The sequence below is a fragment of the Pocillopora verrucosa genome, chromosome 4, assembly GCF_036669915.1.
Source record: "Pocillopora verrucosa isolate sample1 chromosome 4, ASM3666991v2, whole genome shotgun sequence".
In the NCBI taxonomy this organism is placed as follows: domain Eukaryota; kingdom Metazoa; phylum Cnidaria; class Anthozoa; order Scleractinia; family Pocilloporidae; genus Pocillopora; species Pocillopora verrucosa.
This window is the reverse complement of record NC_089315.1, coordinates 16,220,191-16,238,724: the sequence shown is the minus strand read 5'-3', so window position 1 is coordinate 16,238,724 and position 18,534 is coordinate 16,220,191. Positions and strand designations below refer to the sequence as shown.

Here is an 18,534-nt window from a genome sequence, read left to right as displayed (position 1 = left end):
AAGAAAGTATGGATAAACAAGACTATAGTGCAAGGTACATAACGTTGAAGTAGGTAGGCAGAGACTAGCTTTATGGATTATACCAATGGATTTTGAAACTTTCCTTGCGATATTAGCAATGTGCGGTTTCCATGAAAAATTTTCGTCAAGAATAACACCTAAAAACACAGACTTTTTGACTCGGTCAATAGTCCGTTGGTTAATCTTTAGTTTAATGTTAAGATTTTCCCTTTTCTGTCTTGGTTTGAAAACCATGAAACTTGATTTAATTATCTTTATCGAAAGCCTATTGGCTCAGCACTAGTCTGTTAAGTAAAGTAATTCTTCATTCAAGGTTTTTCAGATAAAATTCAAATTTTGATGAGAGAAAAAGGTGTTTGTATCATCAGCAAAAAGAAAGAAGTCGAAAAACTTTTAGAGATCACACATATCATTGATGTAAATTGGAAAAAGCAGAGGACCAAGAATGGAGCCCTGAGGGACACCACACTTGATGCTTGATTAGGATAAATTAAATCCACCAAACTGAACCAAATGTTGTCTATTGTTTAGATAGTCTTCAAGCCAGTTAAATGCAAGACCGCGAATACCATAGCAAAGAAGCTTATCAAATAAATTTGATAGTTAACCGTGTCAAAGGCTTTAGACAAATTAAGAAATATACTCAATGCTATCTCATTATTATCAAGAGCAGGAGAAATTTTGTCTTTTAAAAGAGCTAAGGCACGTTCAGTTGAATACTGTTTATGAAAGCCGAATTGATCATCGGATAGTATATTTACTCAAATAATAAATAATACGATTGTGGACAAGTTTTTCCAAAATTTAGACAAAGAGCGTGGAACAGAAATAGGTCTGTAATTTGAAATTAATTACTTATCACCAATTTTAAACAATGTTACGACAAGCGCAATCTTTAGTTTCAGGGACAACTCCAGAACTTAGCAACAAATTAAAGACATGAGTCAAAGGACTGCTAATTGAAGTAAAAATTTCTCTTGATAAGACTTGTGGAAATATTTTCGATGCTTCTAGCTTTATTGGATCGCAAAGTGCTACAAATATTGACCACTTCATGCTCAGAAACTTTATCAAAATATAAAGAATTAATAAAATCCTCGGAAAGAAAGTGACGGTGCGATTTTTGAGATACGGGAATGTTTCTAGCTAGACTGGGAACAATATCTGTGAAGTATCTACAAAACTGCTCAGCAATTTGTCTAGGGTCTGATGATTATCTCTTTGTTGTCAAATTTAGATAACGACGGTAATGTCAGTTTCGAAGTTTTTTTTGTTCAAGACCTCATTGCCAAGTGCATTTTATATCATTTTTCACCTCTTCAATCTTTTAAGCGTAATATTGACGTTTAGCTATTCGTAAAGAGTGACTGAGCTTATACTTATTGCACTTTTCACGATTCTCTCTTTGGGGAGGTGGGGTTATTAAGAAAACGCTTACATGGTACGTTCTTTCTCCGAATTGATTTGAAAAGTGCATTAGAAAGCCAGGGTTTGGATATTGTGTAGCCTTCGGCCCTAACCCTTTTTAAAGGAAAGCATTGGTTGAAAATGGCAGTGTACTTCTCAAGAAAGCTTCTATAGGCTACGTACGGATCATTATAACAGGGTAACTCCGTCCAGTTTACAGAGCGAGGTAAAGCCAATCCCAGTGCATTCTGGGATTACTTTCGTGCGATGCTCTTTTTCACGCTTTCATTCTGGGTCCCAGTGAAATGATCGTCTGACGGCTGACACAGAAAGCTGAGACGACTGGTACGATCTCGTTGCAAAAAAAAAAATGATTTCTAAGTTGAACTTTTAGATACTAAATTTATCAGCCTCAAAATTCGGCTCGCATTGTGGCCTATTTCGTTTACAGTAAATTGGTAAAGAATTTTTGAATTTTTGAGAATTGGCTTTATTTATTATATGAGCTGCTGCCGTTTTTCAAGAAATTTAAAACATCAAAGTTAAGCTGGTCATAATTGCAATGAGGCACGGTTTGATGTTGATTTATGCATCTAGTATCTAGTATAATTTATAATCTCTCACTATGAATCAGTTATGCACAGTATTCGAAATGGTGGACCGAAAATCTATAACTCAGTGTTATTTAGCGTTTCTGTAGTCCTCCTCACAAGAATTTCAACGAGTGATTCGAAACAGTCTCTTATTAGCAAACTAATTTTTCTCACAGTCGACATTGATTACTACATAAGTGTCACCCATCATGAGAGATAACAGAAAATGCAACATTTATAGTATGGCACCAGCAACCTAAAATAAAAAGGTTTTCTGATCTATTTGCTCCACATGCATTTCATTTCGACTGTTCTTGTTGCCGCCTTAAAGCTTGTCTAAGAATGAGTTTTTATGCCTCTTTGGTTGGTTTTTCAATCAGAGATGCTGTAATGGTACCCGAGAAATAATTTTCATTGAAATTGGTAATGTTCATGCTCATATGCACCTTCCAGTTTCGTAACGAGAAGACATCAAAGCTTCTAACGATTTCATGTCGAACGATCTGTAATGCCTAAACATCTCACCGCCTTGAACGTTCGATTGTACCGCTCTGTCCCAGTCTCCTTTGTAGCCCTCCTTAAAGGTTGTCACACCACGTGCTCTTCCTCAAAGTATGTCTTTCATGTATTTCACTTCATCTCCTGATAGCGCTTTATCAACCACTATGAGATCTCTCATGTACCCATCAAAAGTCGGTTTATTCATGTCGTCTCGTTTCAAACCAATGTCGAAAACTGTATGATTATTTTCGTTCAGGTCTAAAAGAGCACTAGAAACTCTCTTGCTGCCTCCTATAATTCCATCAATGAACAGAACTCCCTCTTTTCTGTCTCGGCTCCAGGTGAACGCCACGTGCATCCATCTATTGGGGATGATCTTCCTTTGATTATGAGAGAACATAAAAGGAAATGAGGCTTTGCACAAATCTCCGCTTCTCAGTAGACTTCTCACGAGGGTAAATTGCTCTGAGAAACATACTTGAGTGCTCTACGTGTCTCCTCCTATTTATTAATATTACGTAGGGAAAGAAAAGGTGTATTTTAAAGCTCCTATGACACGAAAATTTTTTCCGTAAATATTTTGCTTATCACATGTACAAACCAATTCCGAGAGAATAAAAGTTTCTTAAAACTAAATTTTTTTCGGGTCCTAAACTGCTCTGTGTTGTCTTAAAAGTGTCCCGTAGACTGGTAACGAATTAGCGGGTGATGACGTAGAAAACTGTGAAAACTCTCCGTTGACACTCAAAAATCTTTCACATCTCTTGTAATTTTGTATCAGTCAGTGTTTAAATACTCTTGAAATAATGTCTGATAGCGATGTATACCTACCTTCAGCAAGCTCTACCGAGAGTTTTAATAAATCGTACTCAAGTGGTGAAGAAGAAATGGAAGTTGCGAGTACGGTTAAGCCCTACGAAGGAGAACCGCGTGCAACAAACGAAGATTTCCACGAAGACTGACTAAGACGGTTGCTCGCGTGCGGTGTTTAGGCCACGATTACAACAAAAAACCCCCGTTACTGAATGTTTAGTTTGTTGCGTTTGTGTTTTGTTTTCTATGGCGAAATCTATCATAAAAAGGAGGAAAACAAGAGGTGTATCTTAAGCACTTACCAGCAACAGAAAGAATCCAACATTTCACGTCTACGAGAATTTCGAAGATTAGCACAAATTGAATGATGTGCACGTGAAGAAATAAAGATTCTGAATTGATGTGGTGCTGACCAGTCAGAATAGATATTAACTGGATGATTACTTGGAAGGCTCAAAACCTTTATCCAACACATGATACTGAAGCTGATAGCTCGAATCGGGAGTGCTGGGGTTTCTGCATAGGAATGCTGGGCTCCACTCAGGTACAATACTTTCCTGCCATCCGTATTTTGATAGGAAGCATTATTGTACAAACTTTTCAATTCATGAAATTAAGAGAGATACATTTGTTAACATGCATAGTATACCATGTGAAATCCTCCTTACAAGTAGCTACTGAAATAATTTCACCATAAACTGGAAGTATTTAACAGCGTTTCAAGAAAGGTGATGATCCTCTCCAGAAACTATTCGCTGTATGAGAAAGTCGAATTTGAACTATTCACAACAATAGTGTTCCGATAAGTTCTTCCTGGCAGAAGAAAGCGTTCTTTCATCTTACCTCACATTTGGATCAGACCCATTAAGTGCCCAATGAAAACGAAATCTTTTAAATCCTGGAATTAAAAAAATGAATACTGGTGTGGTTTTATCACGATTTATCAAACATCAAACATTTTTTGCTTTAAGTTTTAAAGATGTTTCTAGAAATGCGAACGAAATTTAAAGCAAACCAACAAAGACAAACAGTCTAGATGACAAGTAATTGGACGATTTGAAATAATTCCCGTCTTGTCCGACGAACTGCTTGATGTAAACAACATCTGCAGATACTACAGAGCGCTAAATGTACTAGAGCCCAAGTTGGATAACTTTTTATTTTTTAAGCTCATGTACCTTTTGCGAAGAAGAGGCTTCTTATTAACTTTCATCCTTCAAAAAGGCGGTGAAAGAAATCCTGTCATAAACCTCGCTAGTGGTATTGCAGGATCCTACTGTGGTCGAGCTTACGGTGAATATAAACTTTTAATATAACATGTAAAGTGTACATGTAAACACGTAAAGTATCATTTTGTTTCTGACCAGTACTCCATTGCGAAACTGGGTGAGATAGAGTTCATTTTGGAGCACTGTCCAGAAACGTATTGGATCTTTATAAGAAACATATAACAATAGCATAACTTCCAAAAGTAAACAATGTTAAAAAAATTATAAAATTAAAGAAAAAACCAAAATATTGGTTTCTTACTTTTGCACTCTTTGCCATCCCCTGAAAATCCAGCTTTACAAGTGCAGATAAATGAGCCCACAGTGTTGTTGCAGTACGCGTCCGCTGAGCAGTCATGCGATCCAGAGGAACACTCGTCCGTATCTTCAACAAAACAATGAGACCCTACGTTAACTAAAGATTAAACAGTAGAGAATAATGCTCTCAGTAGGACTACTATCAAACCATTCTCTCGATCTTATTTTAGTATGAAAAAAGGTACTACGCTAATGGTGAACGGCGACAACCAGACCGCTCAACCAACTATTTCCACAATCTATGCTACTATACTGTTAAAACATAGCACTTTTGTTTGTCAAATTGCACAACTCGAACAATTAAATAATTGTTCACTAAAATACAAAGAAATGAGCGCAGGTGGAAAGGTGAAGGCTTTTTCTCAGGTCGTAGATCATCACGTGCAACGCTTTACGTTAAACAGATATAACAAAGGGTATATAGCGATAATAATAAAAACCTCTTTCGCAGCTTTCAGTTCTAGTCCAATTAGCAGGACAAACGCAGCGGAGTTTTCCGTGAATAGTTGGTACACAAGAAGCAGCTGGGGGACAAGGAGATGTGCCACATAACTTCTGTTGAAAACGGAAAAGATAAAAAAGATTTCCAAGTGATATTTCACTGAAATAAATATATGTTATTTGCCGGCTGGGAGGTCCGTATGGTGAAAACTGTGACCGAGGTCTTGAAAAGGCCGAGGTCACAGTTTTTCACCATACGGACCAACCCTTAGCCGGTAAATAACATATTTATTTTTTTTAAAACTTAACGAAATACATTCTTAAAGAACCCGAATGATTTATGGCTATAAATACGGCAAGATCTTCCCTAAACTGAACAATTTTTGAGCGAGTATATGGTAGTTAAAGTAGAGGTGATACAAATTAAAGAGAGATGCTTCACTGAAACATTTTCACTTGCGTAATGATAAAGGTGATTTAAAAGGCTTCCAAACAAAGTTTGAAACATTATTTTTACAAGCCTGACACCTGTCAAGTAGAGAGCGCGTAAGAAAAAAAAAGCGCAAGAAGATTTGAAAAACAACGGAACTAGTTTGGCAAGGTCTGTCAATGTTTTCTTAAAAAACAGTCGATGATCTAACGGAAAGTATTATTCACTCTCATCGACGATTCATTCAAGTACGAAGATTTACCCCTGTTCATTAAGTAAACGGCCAGGAAAGTAATTGTGAGTAAATTCAAATTTTTTATTTTGAAGGTGTGAGAGTTTGCTCATTTGTTTGCTGCAACGGCGTGTGTAAATCTGGTCTTTCCTCCACAAATTCGAACGGCACACTCCAACGAGACACAAGGGGATTTTTTCAATAAATTCCTTCAGTTTCTGTTGTGCAATTTATGGTCCAAATGTCCAAATTGAACGAACTTAGAAAGACTCACCGAGAGCGTATATTTATTGTCGAACTGAAATTAAAACTTCGCTCGCTCTTTCACTACGAACAAATTGTTTGAGATAATTCAGATATTAAATGACTGAAGGTTCCATTGTTCAGTTTACCTGTAACCAAATACCTCACGTTTTAACTCTCTAGGTACTTTTTGTGAATGATTAAAATCAATTGCAGACGGTTTTTAGGCCGCTTGTCAACCAACGTAATGACACTATTACGTATACAAATTCATTCTGAAACCAATATTACTTCGTCCACCAAAGTGATTTGAGAGAGAGAAAAGTGGAGAGGATTCATAAGTCGGCTTGAGGTAGTAACCGATGTGTTTGCTTAAAAATACTACCCAGCCGGTAAAACGAGATATATTTATGAAAAATAGCAACGAATGAAGGGATGTACTCGGCGACTCACGAAAGCGTTACCGTGGCCCGTTGGTAGGAAAATACTGACCGGGTAAAGAACCAATCAGATTGCAGGATTCGTTACCGTGCCCTCTAAAAAAAATAAATAACCATATCACGAAGAAATTATGTGTACTATAATATTTTCAGAAATTTGAAATTTTCCTTAAAGTTTTAAGTTGGCTGGATGAACTTTTCTTCAACTCCTACCGGTCGATAGTTTATACTTTATCTTGTCATCTTATCCAGGTAAATGTAGTTTGGAAATGACCCATACAAAAATGCACTTTCTTTTTATCAACAGTTATCCAGGTCGTACTGAAGGTTCATGCTAGCCTGTAGGGTAGGTGTAGTATTGGCGTGTGCGTGCTCATATTTCTTAGGATAAATTACGGCCGCCATCTTTTATTCTAATGGCAGTGGAAGGATGGGGAGAGAAAGAAACTTGTACCAAGCGGGTGAGCGACCGTCAAGAATAAGGAGAGGGATGGGGGTAGGGGAGTATATTTTCACCTTTCCTTTTCTTTGCAGTATACCTACCATGGTTGGATGATAGGAGAAGCCTTCCTTACAGATGAGATGTTCAGGATGTTGAAAGTGATCAGAGTCACTGAGTTCACATTTTAATTTGCCCCTGGTCGCTGAAATTCCAAGATTGAAGGATGAACAGAGGTTCTCTGCGTAACACCTCACTTTACACTGATCTTTGTTATCAACCATCAAGGACTTAATGACATGATTTTCGAGGTAATTGTCTTCCTCGGGTTGAACAAACTCCAAAATTCTGCACGTTTCTGATAATAAAAAAAACACGAAGAATGCTAAACGGAACACAAGTTGATTATGATCAGTGTAATCTAACAAAAACCAACATGAAACAATATAACACAGCTGTATGTGCTACAGGGCTAGCTGCGTTCGGGCGATACGCATGTAAGGGCAAATCGTTACTCTAGCCTGCTTTTCTTTATAATTCAGTTTCCCTATCTTCAGCAGATTCTGTGTTAACCAGGTGTAAATATTTTTATGCTAAGCAGGCTAATGGTGAATTGAAATATTTCTCCTTGAATAGGTTATCCATCATAATGAATAGGAATTATTAAATGTTCTAAATAAAAACAATTGAATCAACTGTCATGGAATTCTGGTTCGCTTGAAAGAAATTTGTTGCCGTCAACTGCTACGTAGGAAAAGTTTTCGCGAAGAAAGGTCCTTTGCCCTGCAATAAGGAATTTTTTTTTACTTGAAAATATAAACAGGTGGTGTCAAAGAAAGCGTTAATTAAACTTGGACCGAAGAGCTGTCGTTGTGCAATGTTAACAAGTCAAGATGTTTACAGTGGAATTCTTAAGCGATTTACGTGCAAACTCACGACTTCCCTTTAAAAAACAAGATAATTTTAAAAAAGGCTTTCCTTAAAAGCCTTTCAACCTGACATGAGAGTTGATTGCAGAGTGTTCATGCAAGACTTGATACTTCAAAAATTTTTAGGTGCCGAAGACCACTTCTTAATTCTTGATTGCCAAAGGCAAAAAATTTGACTTTTATTGGAAGGGTTGAGCATAAGGCCTCTTCTAAGATTAGAGCAGCTATAAAAGTCGTTAATTAGTGAAGTTCAACGAGGAGAGTCTAAATCAGCTAAGATTTTACCAAAACAGGGTTTCACTTTCATTTGATCACAACTTTCACAGAAATACTGCAAAAAAAAAGCACTATTTTTCGCGCATTCGAGCAGGAAGAATTCTGAAACTTGCAGTCAAAAGCAGAAAATTTGAAAACCCTCGTTCTAAAGTACCGATGCACCACCTGTTTTTACTCTTCATATAGTTCATATAAACTCGCGTATCGCTAATCACACTAATAATTGCAAAGGGTAACGTCGCTTTTGTGTTGCTGATTGTAACTTTGTATTTTTTTTCTTCGTTCGAGGTACTTAAGACACATTGTAAACCATAGCTATTGGAATTTTACTGAATGTTCGCACATTTTTTTCTTCTAGATTAAATCTAACCTTGCGCAAAGACGTGTGAAACGAACAATATCTTCCACAGAGCAGCAAATGTAGTGGACATGATTTTGACATCAACTTTATCACTGTTCTTTGACTCTCGAGGAGACCAACAGCCCTGCTAACAACCTGGATTTTCAAAATAAAATGATTATTGTTGACAGGTGATGACTGCTGAAAATTAATTGTGAAAACAATAGGAGAACCACGCTTACTCGAACACAGCTAACTCAAACCCCCCAGTAACTCAAACAAGATCCCATTTCGCTCGGCCCTCGGCATTTTGTCCGTCATTCACTATCAGTTAACTCGCGCCCCGCTAACTCGAACCATTTTTTGTTTTCCTCGTGAGTTCGACTTAGGTAGGTTCTTCTGTACATCCTTTTCGGCAAGGCTTTAAAGCGTTGTCCTTGTATCCTAATTTTTTACTTAATTATCGAATACAGACCACTCTGTATTGCAAAATTTCAAATCTTTTGCACCTATCACTTAACTTTTATGACTGATCTCCTCACATGAGGGGAAAATTATTTGCAGAGTCTCTTTAAGGTAGCTCCCGAAAACCTTGTTGCACGGAAGACAACGATCTCGTTACACGAGCGTGCACGTGTCTGAAAACATGCCAATTCCTGAGAATTTTTCGAACAATTTGTGAACTGTTCAACAAACTTGCCACAAAGAAAAGCCGTTGACACCTGCTTCCTGTTGTGCGTATCCGACAAGAAGGCCCTCTAGAGAAATATAAAGCAGCTCTTTCACGGAGGTTCGTAAACTTACATGCGGCCTCTCATACGTGTCTAGAGGCGGCTAATGCCAATGTTCATTCAATCTTAATATACAATAAAAGTTTCAAGTAAACAGGAATTGCGAGGGTCTCACAGTGTGCACACATATTTCCAGACCTTTTTCTTTTCCACACACTTAAAATGTAACTGTGCTGGATGAACGTGAACACACTTGTAAAGGCAAAAAGGTGCGTAGCAATAAAAGCAATTTTACCGATTAGTTTGAAGACAGCTTCCTCAATGTTACAACATGTACATGACAGCTGACTAATATTTCCCTCAAAAATCAAGTGCTTGTTAATGAACGCAAAAAATTCAGACTTCGGTTACCATGCCTTGCACCAACTTTTCTACAATTCCTACCTTTGTGCGAACGCTGGTTTTGAAAAGAAGTCCACAATAAAAATGGATTGAATCGCATTTACAAAATTTTACAACGAAGGAATGAAAAAACGACAACGTAAAAACGACGGCTGCTTTCAAAATGTTTTTTTCAAATCTCCTTCGTCGTTATGCTGTAACGAGCTATACAAAGAGAGTTTCAAAAGAAGATCTTTTTAATCAGTTTTACTTAACCAAAAATTACCAGCTGTTTTTTCCACACTCTAATTAGTGGGATTTATGTATCAGTTATACTTAAATTGCTTGAATATGAAGTGCAACTGTTTGTCTCACTATGTGGTCACTTCTGTTTTGAATCGCCGGCGACTTTTAGACTGCATACTGCGAATCTTCTTCAGGCGATAATTTCGATTCTTTTTTTCTGATCCCGTTAAGTTACTATTTCTCCAAAGTTGAAGATTTTCCAATACCCGCTGAAACAAGCCTTAAGCAGCTGCAATGTCTATAATCTTTGAACTTTTACAGTTGTTTCAAACCATTTCGCGTAACTGTGATCATCGTTGGTTCGAAGTTGTAATTATTCACTACATGACTCTGCATGGCTGAGACTTCATACAGGCTTGTTTACTTTTCTATCAAGACGCTAACGTCACGTTAATCAAAGAACCCAATCGTCCTCACGTACTTAGTCTTTGAACGCTAACATGTTCTATCTATAGATTTCTTTTCCTAAATCTCTCGCTATAGAAATATGAACCATTTTGAAAAAAAAAATATTGTGAAACAAAAAATGAGTACATGTATTTCGCCAGTAACGTTTTCAAAGGTCTTTCCCTGAATAATAAAAACACGGTCTTGAAGGCTGAACTATTTTAGACGTAAACAATTTCTTAAGTCTTACTCTATCAGTTGACATGTCATGCAAGGTCTTACAATAACAGTAATAGTAATAAGCATATACTAAATCAGTAGAGAGCACTCAAGACGCACTCTGATTAGTAACTCAAACTCCAAATATCCCTTGCTTTTTACCTCCGAGCAACTCGCACGAGTTTTGCGCCGCCCGAAAATATTCTAATCATTGCAGGAATAAATGAGTGGTGAAAATCATCTTTTTGTGCTGTATTATCTTACTGTTTTAGCATACACTAAAACAGCTATTCACCTTAGTGTTGGTGGTTAGCGGTGGACATTTACCGGGGTCGCTTTATGGTAATGAAAACTGTTAAATAATCAGTGACATCAGATAACTTGGATGCATACATCGGTTTCAATGCATCTCAGACGTCAAAGCTAAAATCTTAACAGAAATACGTTTTATCAAGCGCCACTCAATGTATTCAGACAAGAGAAAACAAGAAGAAAGATATCCTTATTTTCTGGCGATTCAGATCACAGTAGTTGAACTCCCTTGTGAGTTTTCATACTTGTTTGGCGGCCTGGCGCTTATTGTGCTGAATATACTTCTGCGAAATACATGTACTCATTTTTTGTTTCACAGTAATTATTGTTTTTTTTTCAAAATGGTCCATATTTCTGTAGCGAGAGATTTAGGAAAAGAAATCTGGAGATAAAACATGTTAGCATTCAAAGTACGTGAGGATGATTGGGTTCTTTGATTAACGTGACGTCAGCGTCTTGACAGAAATGTAAACAAGCCTGTATGAAGTCTCGGCCATGCAGAGTCTTACAATGAATAGTTACATCTTCGAACCAACGATGATCACAATTATGCGAAATAGTTTGAAACGACTGTAAAAGTTCAAAGATTATAGACATTGCAGCTGTTTAAGGCTTGTTTCAGCGGGATTTGGAAAATCTTCAACTGTGGAGAAATAATTACTTAACGGGATCAAGAGAATATAGACAGTTTACAACCTCTTGGCGGAGTGTAATGTTGAGAAATAATACAAAGAGACGAGACGCCATGTCAGTATTCAAATTACTTACTGCACATGCGACGAGTGTGTTGGAATATGGCGATATTAATACGAAGTTTAAAGCAAAGAGTTTGCAGTACTACAAAGGTTACCAAAACAGTGAACAAATAAAAAACATGTTATTCGTGTAATGATAATTTTTCCAACTTAAACCACGCAAATTTTTATACTTTTGTCGCCATAAAACATGCTGACTTTTTTACTCTTTCTCTCCTCTTACCTCTAAAATGAGACTTGAACTTATTGCGAGTGCAAAATTTGACGCTTTCCATTCAAACAGCCTGCTTGCATTCCAAGTGGTTTCAGTATCTATTGTTGGTTACACAACTTGAGAATACACTATCTATCCAAGAAGTGATCACCTTTTCAGGTGATAAAGATATATTTCATGAAACGACTACAGAAAATAACAGCAACAGAGTCGCCCTAGTTTGCATGGAGGAATTATAACTTCCCTGGTGAGGATAAAATCTTAAGCAATTCTTTGTTTTCAACTATTCTATGGTTAATTTTTTAGTTTTCATTAACACTAAAACAACTGCCTTCGAGTTTTTTCCGCCTTGCATGGACTTTCCTCTCTTTTTTCCAAAGCAGAGATCTCGCAAGCTTAATAGTCAACAATAATGAATATTTTGTAATCAGGTTTGCTAGTTAATTATCTTCTTGTTACTGTGTAACTCACCTTGCAAAAAAATTGGCAAAGCAAAACTTAACTCCAGTAGAACAGTAAGTATTGTGAACATGGCCACAGTGAAAGTGAAAATCATTTTTGTTTTCATTACATCTTGGTTGAAATGTTTTCTGACATAAAGCTTGTTGCACTCTAAACTTAAGCTGTATGCTGATCTGTTTTATTTTATATACCCCACAATACCCTTGGAGCGCCTTAACACCACAGGTGATGCCGACTATTTGACATTTCTGGGACAAGTTGAGACAGACTTTTGGACTTGGAATGAAATGGAGGAGGACGTCAGAAATTCTAAATTGCCATAAATTTCCATTATTTAATATATACAAATGTGATATAATTTTCTGGTAAGATTGCTTGAACTGAATTCTTGCTACCAGGGAAGATTTGGAAGCTCATAATGTGACTCTTGTTTGTGTTGGCTACTCTCTATTGATAAATTTGATTTAAAAAAATTTATGTTACATGAATATGTGTTTTATTAGTGGTTTGCTGGCTCCCAACTGAAAATAAAACTTTCAATGGCTTGTCCTCAAGCAATAAAAACTCGGCTATACCAGTGTACCCAATTAATGATAAGGGGATAAAATTCTTCCTTTTAAGTAGCCAACTTGGATTTAACTGCTTTAGTAAACATTTACTGTGTACAGCAATATCCTGTTGCCTAAGTAATATCAAATAATCAATAGATGCTGATTGATGAGTTTTATTTTTTTATTTGTTATTTATCATTTTAAGGGGAACAAAGCTGATTTACATAGACAAAACATGGGAAATAGAAAATAGAAAAAGGAAAAGGCAAGGAAGTCTCAAGATGCCATGAAGGCTCACAGGTGAGGCTCCCTCTTTAAATTAGAGTTTAAGTTAATTACTAGAATGTAGGGTGTAATTTAACAAAAGAAAAGTACGAGGAGAACTTAATATTACTTAATATTTATAACCTTGCTGTAAAATTAATTGAGTAATTTCCAAATTAACTAAATAGGATTTATGTAAACATTTGAAAGATCTTATATTATTAGATTCAATTATTGAATGAGGCAGAGAGTTCCACAATTTTTGTCCTTGGTATAAAATTGTGAATTGTTTGATGTTAGTTCTACAGACTTCAGTGGGGACAGTACAATTCAGCACATCAAGTAGAAGAACTATGAATGAGTTCATGAGTTGGATTAACTTCACTCAATAGTAGAACAAGTTTTTAAAAATCAACTCCTTTGGAGTGCTTACTTACTTCATTATAAGAAAGTTTTAAAACTTTGTCTTCTTCAATTTGAGCTGTAGCTATACATATACTGTAGATGACCATGCATTTGTGATCAATGAAGTTCACCATATGAAAGACCAAAGTTAATAATTCCTGTCTTGTTACAAGTCATTGGTTGTTTTCAGATTGAAAAATTAAAACGCTTAATTAGACTCCTAAATTTTCAGATTTAGTTTTTTCATCTTTCACATTTGGCTGAAACTTTTTTTACATTGTCCTTTTTTGAGGGGGCACATGTACTCAGGGATCAGTTTTTCTGGGCCTTACGGCATCCGTTGGATGGAAGTTCCACCCAATTATATATGTATACTGTGTATGTGCAACAGTAAAATTCTACAAGTAAAAACTCACCAGTTTCAGGATCCCATGTAAGCTGCATGTTTCTTCAAATCTTTTAACATCCTCAAGCTTTGAAAAGTTTTGAAACTGAAAAGGGGGGAAAATTTTATAACTCAGTCCTAATGAAAAACAAGGATTTGTCTTGGAATATAGCTAACAAACTTCGATTTCGCCATAGATAGCTCCTTGACGTCTTTCGTAGATGTACATGCAGTAGTAGTAGTAGGCAGTCGTCGGACCATGTCCATGACTAGCGCAATTGCGACAAAAACTTTCTCTTGTGGCTAAAAAGCCCAATTCTAGAACGGCAGACACGGCCGCATCCACTGCACACAAAGACACATGCCACTGGAACACACGTTGCTTTGTTCATTTCTGCTCTTCTCTTAGCTCTTCTATCAACGGCTTCAGCTTTCAACCTTTCCTCTCCCGCCTGGAGAGCCAGACTGCACACAGACCTCCAATCACTCCGATCTGCAGCATGTAGCTCCCAGTTATCTGTTGGCAGGCCATTGGCGAGCATATCTCTCTTGCATACGTCCTTGAAACGCAGCTTAGGTCTGCCAATAGGCCTCGAACCGGATTCCAACTCGTCATACAGCAGATCCTTAGGGATTCGCCCATCCTCCATCCGGTACACATGACCGAGCCACCTCAATCTGCGCTGTCTTAGCAGGGTGAACATCGAGGGGATATTGGCTCTTGCAAGTACCTCATTGTTAGAGACCTTATCTGTCCATAAGATGGAGAGGATGCGACGAAGACATCTCATATGGAAGGTGTTCAAGCGCTTCTCCTGACTAGCGTAGGTAGTCCAAGACTCGCTACCAAACAATAAGGTGCTCACGATGCAGGCACGATACACAGCAACTTTAGTTTGGGTAGTTAGCTTCTTGTTCTCCCAGACACGGGCAGACAGCTTAGTCATGTTGGTTGCAGCCTTGCCAATTCTCTTTCCAATCTCCACCTCAAGGCAGTTGTTGTTGGAGGTGGTGGATCCGAGATAAGTAAACTGTGTGACGGCTTCCAAGGTGTAATCTTTGATTGTTACGGCAGGCGTGGCTGCATTTGCCTGGCACATGACTTTCGTCTTCTTTAGGCTGATTGTAAGTCTGAAGGCCTCACATACGTCAGAAAACTGATTGAGGAGGAGTTGGAGTTTTTCAGCGGTGTGAGCAAAGAGAAGGTCACGGATGGCTACCTTGCGTACATTCTTGCCAAAGGCCTTTAATGCTGCAGCAAGGGTGGTGTCCTTGATATGGCTCCAGTGGTCCTCTGTGTTAAGCTCCAGGCAGTCTCCGAGTTTCGAGCTCAGGATGTCGTTGAAAATAGAGACATTTTCAGGGATGGCAGTGGCAGAAGCATTAATGCGAAGTGTAGCAGATTGTTTGACGCGATGGAACTTCTTTGGACGTAATTGGATCTTCGTGCAGACAAGGGATTGATCAGAGTCACAATCAGCACTGTGGTATGCCCTTGTAGTACGAATGTTATTAAGGTGTTCCCGTCTTGAGATGATGAGGTCGAGTTGGTGCCAGTTTTTAGATCTGGGGTGCATCCACGAGAACCTATGGTGCAGCTTCACGCCAAAGAATGTGTTTGTAATACAGAGGCGATGATAGGTGCAAAGCTCCAGAAGGCGTTGACCATTTTCATTGCATTTGCCAACACCAAAGTGACCAAGGCAATCAGGCCAGGAGCCTTGATCGTTGCCCACTCTAGCGTTGAAATCGCCGAGGAGAATCAGCACTTCGTTGTTTGGGATATGTTTGATAGCATCATCCAATTGGCTGTAAAAGATATCCTTGGCATCGGTACTCGAAGTCAGGGTTGGAGCGTAGACAGAAAGCAAGTTGGTGGGACCTAGATCGGTATTGAGTTTTATGTGCATGATGCGCTCAGACTTGGTTGAGCCTGGTTCCACCATCTGTAATAGCTTGTTGCTAACAGCAAAACCAACTCCATGTACTATGTACATGTACATGTACATGCAGTCGCAAGTAAAAGTACAAAATTTTGGTTTGTGTGACGAAACTGGCTACATGGATTCTGGTCAACTTGATGACAGTTTTGAAAAATATAAGTCCTAGCTCATACCTCAAATCAAGGATTCTTCCAGTAAAAGTCTTTCAAGTTCATTTTCTTCCTTTCCTTCCAAATTTTGATGCTTATCAATCATATTGAATAACTAGGTGGAAAAATGTGGTGTAACTCCGAAATGAAGAGGACTTGAGGCCATTCTTTGGACTTTCCAAACACGGAAGATTGTTCAAACCAAGATCCACAATGTCTTCACGCCACCTCAAATACACAAAAACAACTCAAACTAGCCGCTATATTTTCGAAATATGACAGTCTGCGCGAGCGTTACGTCAGAAACCGCTGTACATTGATAGCGCAGCAGACGATTTGACGTCATTGAGACGTAGAAACAAAGAAGGTTAATTCAAACTGTTAAAACTATTAACTGTTAGATAGAGAATAATACATGGGCACACGTAGATATGGAACTTCTCTTCGAGTGGAACACGAGAAGAGAAATTCCATATCTACAAGCAACCATGGACTATTTTGTTTATCATATAAACACAATAGCCCTTACAGGGGAGAAAAGCCGACTTCATTAATGAATGAAAATAAATGAATCGACAATCCTCGAATAACAATCGTAGAGTGCGTTGGCGCTGACTCTTAAGATGGAAAAAGCGTTGATTCATGATTACAAAAACAAAAATGGTCGTAATTTTCAATTTACAAAATTCTCATTTATTAACTTTGCCCTAACCGACGGAAGAAGTCTTTCAGGTAAACGGCCAAAATCGGCCAGTGGCAAATCTTCGTTCCAGTTGTCGATTTTTATTCTCAGCCGAGAGAAATGTTAATACCAAAGCCACTGAATAGGCAACTTTCGGTTTTTATTTTAGTGTATTGGTTTTCTTCCCCTTCTAGGAAAGTTTGAACCACATTGTCTGTCAGCGATACGGATTTTTTAGTGTTTTAGCCGCCATAATTCGAGAAAGCTCCGACAAACAACATATATTAAGAATCGTGAAGGCTTGCTTTTCATTCATCAGCCTGACTGAGTGGCGCCAAAGGCGAGTAACGTATAAGCAGCTGATTAGCTATATCAACACACAAAAAATCGACGTTTTTTCACGTGTGTTGTTACGGCTTTTCTCAGGGCCAGAAATCCATGTAGAACACCGCAGTTTATGTGATAAAAGAGGTTAATCTTGTGCCTTACTGACTGAGGAAATTAAGACCACGTTTGGCCCTTTACTCAGAACGTTCAGGCAATCCTAAGCGAAATTATTTTTCCGAAATAAGGTTGAATGGAATTCAAATAAAAAACTTACCTATCAACTACCTGAAGAGTATTTTTAATTAAACCTTTTAACTTTATGACGATGAATATTCAAATCATCGCTTACAAAGGCAAAATACTTTGAAGAGAATTATATAAATATTACGTGTTTACTGAATAAGTAAATATCTTCTATCGACAAGCATGGTCTCACTCCTTTGCGAAATATAAGTATGGCTTGCCCATATTTTTCTTAATTTTATTTCTGGGTCAAACTTGACCGCAGCTGTTACAGGAAGAGCTAAAAGAGTATTGGGCTTCTCTATCAACAGTTGAAATAGCGACTGTTTTAACTGCCTCTGGGTGATCCATATGTTCTACCTGAAATTGAAGGTTTTAGTCACCTACAATCCTTTTTCGCGCGAAAAAATTAAACGGATGATTTTAAAACTTTCATGAACTGCGATCCTCGACTGAGGGTCAAGTTTTCAAATTATTTAGCCTGGAGGGATTTAAAATGACAAAAACGTGACTCTTAAAGAAGTTATCGAGTTATTAGGATAACAAAACTCGTCTGATTAACCGCAAGGAACGTTCTGAAAAAAAGTGACAGTTACCCCGTCTACAAAACAAACAAATGTTAGACGTGTTTGCGCACTAGTTCACTTTGTCTAAAGTTTACTTGAATATTCATAGCCAGAGGCAAGTTTGAACTTGTCCCACCGGGCTACGAAGTTTATAACGGCAACAAGTTTATATTTCGTCGGGCAATGCAAATAAACATGCTCGCTTAACTGCAGCACATATAACTAAAATTGGAACGATACAGAGAAGATTAGCCTGACCGCAGCGCAAGAATGACACGCAAATTCGTGAAGCGTTCCAATTTTTTTTTATTTGGTGACGACTTAGCTCAGCTTGATGCTTCCTGCACAAGCAAAAACTAGTCCTCTGACGCCGCAGGCGCTAAAACAATCAGAAACCGAAAGAACATGAATTATTCTACTTCCGCTTTTTTACGCGCTTTTTTAGAAATGGTTCGCACAATTTGAATTACGCCTGACGCGGAAACATATTCCCCTTCAAGAGAACTATAAAGAGATTTGGAGCGAATTCTTCTCACAAAGAGTTAATCGCGCCTCATGAAG

General features: G+C 37.8%; 2 protein-coding genes and 1 non-coding gene across 4 annotated transcripts; 1 reads left to right on the top strand and 2 right to left on the bottom strand.

Annotated features, from left to right (window-relative positions):
- Positions 1-1,945: 1,945 nt before the first annotated feature.
- LOC131788502 (uncharacterized) lies at positions 1,946-9,973 on the bottom strand. Of its 2 annotated transcripts, none has more exons than XM_066165791.1 (8): positions 9,867-9,973; positions 8,722-8,847; positions 7,251-7,504; positions 5,362-5,476; positions 4,866-4,988; positions 4,179-4,233; positions 3,638-3,931; positions 1,946-2,902 (listed from the first exon to the last, which is right to left on the bottom strand). In XM_066165791.1, the coding sequence occupies exons 2-8, from the start codon at positions 8,780-8,782 to the stop codon at positions 2,629-2,631; spliced, it is 1,176 nt and encodes a 391-aa protein (XP_066021888.1). In that variant the 5' UTR covers positions 8,783-8,847; positions 9,867-9,973; the 3' UTR covers positions 1,946-2,628. The 2 variants fall into 2 exon arrangements, with proteins under 2 accessions (XP_066021888.1, XP_066021889.1); XM_066165792.1 differs by having other exon boundaries at positions 5,362-5,473.
- A 4,359-nt stretch (positions 9,974-14,332) lies between these two features.
- On the bottom strand, positions 14,333-16,009 carry LOC136280315 (uncharacterized). Its single transcript, XM_066165329.1, has one exon. The coding sequence runs from the start codon at positions 16,007-16,009 to the stop codon at positions 14,333-14,335; it is 1,677 nt and encodes a 558-aa protein (XP_066021426.1).
- A 2,159-nt stretch (positions 16,010-18,168) lies between these two features.
- LOC136280634 (U6 spliceosomal RNA) lies at positions 18,169-18,278 on the top strand. Its single transcript, XR_010717426.1, has one exon. It is a non-coding gene; the product is annotated as a U6 spliceosomal RNA (small nuclear RNA).
- The last annotated feature ends 256 nt before the right edge of the window (positions 18,279-18,534 follow it).